The sequence below is a fragment of the Emiliania huxleyi genome (assembly GCF_000372725.1).
Source record: "Emiliania huxleyi CCMP1516 chromosome Unknown EMIHUscaffold_176, whole genome shotgun sequence".
In the NCBI taxonomy this organism is placed as follows: Eukaryota; Haptophyta; order Isochrysidales; family Noelaerhabdaceae; genus Emiliania; species Emiliania huxleyi.
The window spans coordinates 123,790-127,897 of NW_005200824.1; the positions used below are offsets into that span (position 1 = coordinate 123,790).

Consider the following 4,108-nt stretch of genomic DNA (forward strand, 5'->3'; position numbering starts at 1 on the left):
CGCAGCCAGTGCCGCGGCGAGGCTTCCGGCTGTTTGCGGCGGGCGGCTTGCTGCTCGCTGCGATGGCGAAAAACTCGTCTCGCCACACGCCAAGGGCTTATGCTCTGGCGAGACGTGAGGCGCATGCGCCCAGGAGGGGAGGGGGCATGTGTAACGACACTGCTAGGGATGCCTTTCGGGGCCCAGAGATAAAACTTCTGTGATGCCATGCGTGACCTAGTAGTGTCCCCAGCTATGGGCGTGTCCACGTTGGAGCCAGGTGTGGTGTGGGCGCGAGAATAGCTCCGCCGTTCATGGAGGCAACCGATGCGAGTCGACTGGTGTGTGTCGTCGTGGTTTCGTATCAAGAATTCTCTCTCTCTCCGCCGTTCGAATCGTCCTTCGCGGAGCGAACGCGGCGACACGCGTGCGCACGTCGCGCGCGTGTGCGCCTGCGACAAGACGAGAAGAGAGGAGAAGTAGACGGTTGATGTTTTTGCTGCCGCGGCCGCGCCGCGCGCTCGCGTCTGTTTTGGCGCCGCCGACGCGACGCGCCCGCCGCGTGAGATGGCGCCGCCGCGGAGTCGGCGCCGCGATCAACCGCGCGCCAGCGGCGAGCGGCGCAGCGCGGCCACCATGCGGCGCGACGTGCGCGCCGTCGATTTCTCTTTTCCCCGGCGCGAGAAGGTGCCGCCCCCGCCCCTGCAACACAACACGCCACGCACCTGATACCCCCCTCTCCCGGCGATGCCATCCGTGCCGCGGCGCCACTCATGCGCCGCGGCCTCGGCGCACCGCCGCACATCGAGTGCCGCCCTCGCCCGAGAACTGTCAACGACTTATTCGCGGCCACGGTCCTCGGACCCGTGGCTGCGGTCGGGCTGTGGAGCCCTGATCTTGGCCGCGCAGCATCTGGGGAGAGCCCCGGCGGGGCGGCCGGCACGCCACTACACTTCCGCGCGCCGCGAGCGTGGGCGCGGCTTCAACGGCGTGAGACACGACTCCTCCACCACCACCACCACACTGCGCAGAGTGCGCCGCCCCGCCGAGCGCGCAGCGCAGCGACGCCCGCCGCCCTCGCCCGCAGGTCCTCGGCGTCCGGAGCGACTCACCCTTCCAACGTCGCTCTCCCCTCACGAGCCGCTGCTGCCGGTCGGAGGCGCGCGCACCGCGCCTTGCACTTTTGATGCCGTGGGGCTCCTGCCTTCTGAACGTGGAGTCGCGAGGGCTGCCCCCCCCCTCTACCTTCCCTTCCCCTACCTTAGGCGCGGCGCCCCCGCCCGGAGTGCGGGCCTTTGAGGCGCGAGAGCCTAGAAGCGGAAGATCTCCCCATATCCCCCCCTGTATCTCCCCGTATCTGGCAGCACGGAGCCTAGAAGCGGAAGACGTGTTCATGTCTTCCAAAACTAGCGCTCGAGCGGACACGTCTTCAGCTGTGTTCCGCTGTTTCACTGTGTTCGCAGCCCCTCGTACTCACGCGGTGCTCTGGACACACACACACACGCAGGCGCGAGACTCGCTGTCGCAGCCGCCCGCCGAGATTACCCGAGATTACCCGAGATTAGGCGCGAGACTCGCTGTCGCAGCCGCCCGCCGCCGCCGCCGCCGCGGGCTGCTGCTGCTGCCTGCTCTCGGCGGCCGGCGTGCTCTGCCTCGCGGGCAGCGGCATGACGTCGCACTTTGCGCGCGCTTTTGCAGTCTCGCTCGGCGCCGGCACGCATCCAGCCGAGAGGGTGGAGAGAGGGGCAGCCGAGGGGGTGGAGAGAGAGCGGCATGCATCCTCCCCTCCCCCACGGTACCCGAACCCACCTTCCCCTACCCACACGGTACCCGAACCCACCCTCCCCTCCCCCACGGTTACCCAGACCCACCCTCCCCTACCCCCCACGGTACCCGAACCCACCCTTCGCAGGTATGTCCACCGGGATCGGCGCCTGCCTCGTCTGCCTCACCCCCTCGCTCAACCGCTCGCTGCTGGCCTGCACGCTCTCCTTCTCCGCCGGGGTGATGATCTACGTCTCCCTCGTCGAGGCGAGCTGCGGCGATGCCACTCACTCGTACTCAGTGCCTATTCTCGTACTCAGTGCCTCCTCAGTGCCTATTCCTTTGATCCCGGGGTGAGGATCTACGTCCCCCTCGTCGAGAGGGATGGGGAGGTGTGCTGCCTCTTCCGAGCCGCCCTCGCACCCCCCCCTCTCTCTGCAGGTGATTGCCGTCTCGAGCGAGTACTTTGCCAAATCGCGCTCCGAGGCCTCCGCCGCCGCCCTCGCCACCCTCTCCTTCTTCGCGGGCGCCGCGCTGATGGCACTCATCGACAACTGCGTCCACCGCGCCCTCGGCGCCGCCGCCGCCGCCGGAGACGGGCTCGGAGACAACGGCAGCGCTTCTCCCTCGCATTCCCATAGCACACCTATCATGCCGCCGCCCCGAGAGCACACACATGTCGTCTCGTGGCTGCCCTCAAAAGCCCATATAGCGCATGGCTAGCTGCCCTCACAGCGCGCACTCCATCGCCTGCGCCCAAAGCACACATTGCATGGCTGCCAGCGCGGGGGCGGGAGGGAGGCTGGTCGGCGGCAGCGCCTTGCCTCACCCGCGGGGCCGCGTCCTCCCCACATCTCCCCATATCTCCCCCATATCTCCCCCATATCTCCCCATATCTCCCCCTTATCTCCCCCATATCTCCCCCATATCTCCCTTGCCTGCAGGGGAGCACGGCGACGAGGAGTTGGTGGGGGGCCGGCTCCGCCCGCTCCACCCGCCGGACGACCACGACGAGGAGGCGGCCGCGATCTACCCTACCTCCAGAGTACCGAACCCAGTGTGGGTTCAGTCTCGTGGGTGGTGCGGTAGGCGGCGGCCATCGAGGCGGTCGGCCGACGGCTCGCCGGGGATGCGTCGCGCGCCGAGCGGAAGCGGCTGCTCGCGATGGCGGTGACACTTCCTAGACACTTCCTAGCCACTTCCTAGCCACTTCCTATGAACAGGCTGCTCGCGATGGCGGTGGGGCGCCTCCTACCGCACCACCCACGGGAGGGAACCCACACTGGATTCGGTACTCTGGAGGTGCGGTAGGTGGTCATCTCCGCCGCCATCGCGCTGCACAACATCCCGGAGGGCATGGCAACCCTCTCGCACGCCCCTCCTCCCACCATCGCAGCCCCCGACGCCGCCCCCACGCCCTCACCCCCGCCCTTAAGACCCGCCCTCACCCCCGCCCTCGCCGCCTCCACCGCCGCAGCCGCCCTCCCCACCGCGCACCCCCGCCCCTTGTGTGCGCAGGCAACCTACGTCGCCTCCTTCCACTCCGTCTCCTCGGGGTTGCCCCTCGCCGCCGCCATCGCCGTGCACAACATCCCGGAGGGGCGCGTGACACCACACCACCCACGGGACTGCACTGGGTTCGATACCATCGGGGGTATGGTACTAGGCTCGCCGTCGCGATGCCCGTCTACCACGCGACCGGCTCCCGCGCCCGCGCCGTCGCGCTCGGCAGCTTGTCCGGCATGTCGGAGCCATTCGGCGCGCTGCTCGCCTCGCTGGTCGCAAACGAGCACTCGTCCACCGGCGCCTTTGGCGGCATGTTCGGCCTGACGGCAGGCATGATGACCTACGTCTGCCTGTCGGAGCTCCTCCCCTCCGCGTACGCGGAGCGAGGCGTGCCGCGCAGCCGCGTCGTGGCCGCCTTCTTCGCCGGGGCCGCCGTCATGGCGAGCAGCCTCATCATCGAGAAGTTCGCCACGGCGGCCTTCTCCGGCCCCTCCGGCCCCGGCGGCGAGGCGGCCACATGAGGTTTTCGTTGACGTTGCTGTACCCGGACGCCGGAGCCTGCACTTCTTCACGATCTGAAGCTATGGTATCTTGATCCTGTCTCGCAGTGCCAGTGGGAGTGGTCCTTAGGCCCAAAACGCCTAGAGAGTGGATTCCCTAAAGAGTACAAAAACATTTTGGCTATGATTTGCGAAAGTCCGAAAGATACACTCGGTGTATCTCCTTCGGCGTGTATCTTCGGCGCGTATCTTCATTATACGGGTGTATCTTCCTCGAGTGTTCTTCGAGTGTATCTTCGGTGTATCTTCGCCCGGACACGGCGTGACCCCACCGCCCCTCGTCGCCGGTTTCAATAAAA

At 67.4% G+C, this 4,108-nt stretch overlaps 1 protein-coding gene across 1 annotated transcript; it reads left to right on the top strand.

Moving 5' to 3' along the window:
- Positions 1-681: 681 nt before the first annotated feature.
- EMIHUDRAFT_442220 (putative zinc transporter) lies at positions 682-3,860 on the top strand. Its single transcript, XM_005783839.1, has 10 exons — positions 682-967; positions 1,067-1,138; positions 1,245-1,279; positions 1,545-1,695; positions 1,895-2,010; positions 2,185-2,356; positions 2,688-2,761; positions 2,833-2,913; positions 3,055-3,344; positions 3,410-3,860. The coding sequence occupies exons 1-10, from the start codon at positions 727-729 to the stop codon at positions 3,768-3,770; spliced, it is 1,593 nt and encodes a 530-aa protein (XP_005783896.1). The 5' UTR covers positions 682-726; the 3' UTR covers positions 3,771-3,860.
- The last annotated feature ends 248 nt before the right edge of the window (positions 3,861-4,108 follow it).

Excerpts from the sequence above, each read along its gene's own strand:
- EMIHUDRAFT_442220 (XM_005783839.1), top strand. The coding sequence starts at position 727 with ATGCCATCCGTGCCGCGGCGCCACTCATGCGCCGCGGCCTCGGCGCAC. Across the intron at positions 1,280-1,544 it reads CCGGAGTGCGGGCCTTTGAG|GCGCGAGACTCGCTGTCGCA; the intron begins GCGCGAGAGCCT and ends ACCCGAGATTAG. Across the intron at positions 1,696-1,894 it reads AGTCTCGCTCGGCGCCGGCA|TGTCCACCGGGATCGGCGCC; the intron begins CGCATCCAGCCG and ends CCTTCGCAGGTA.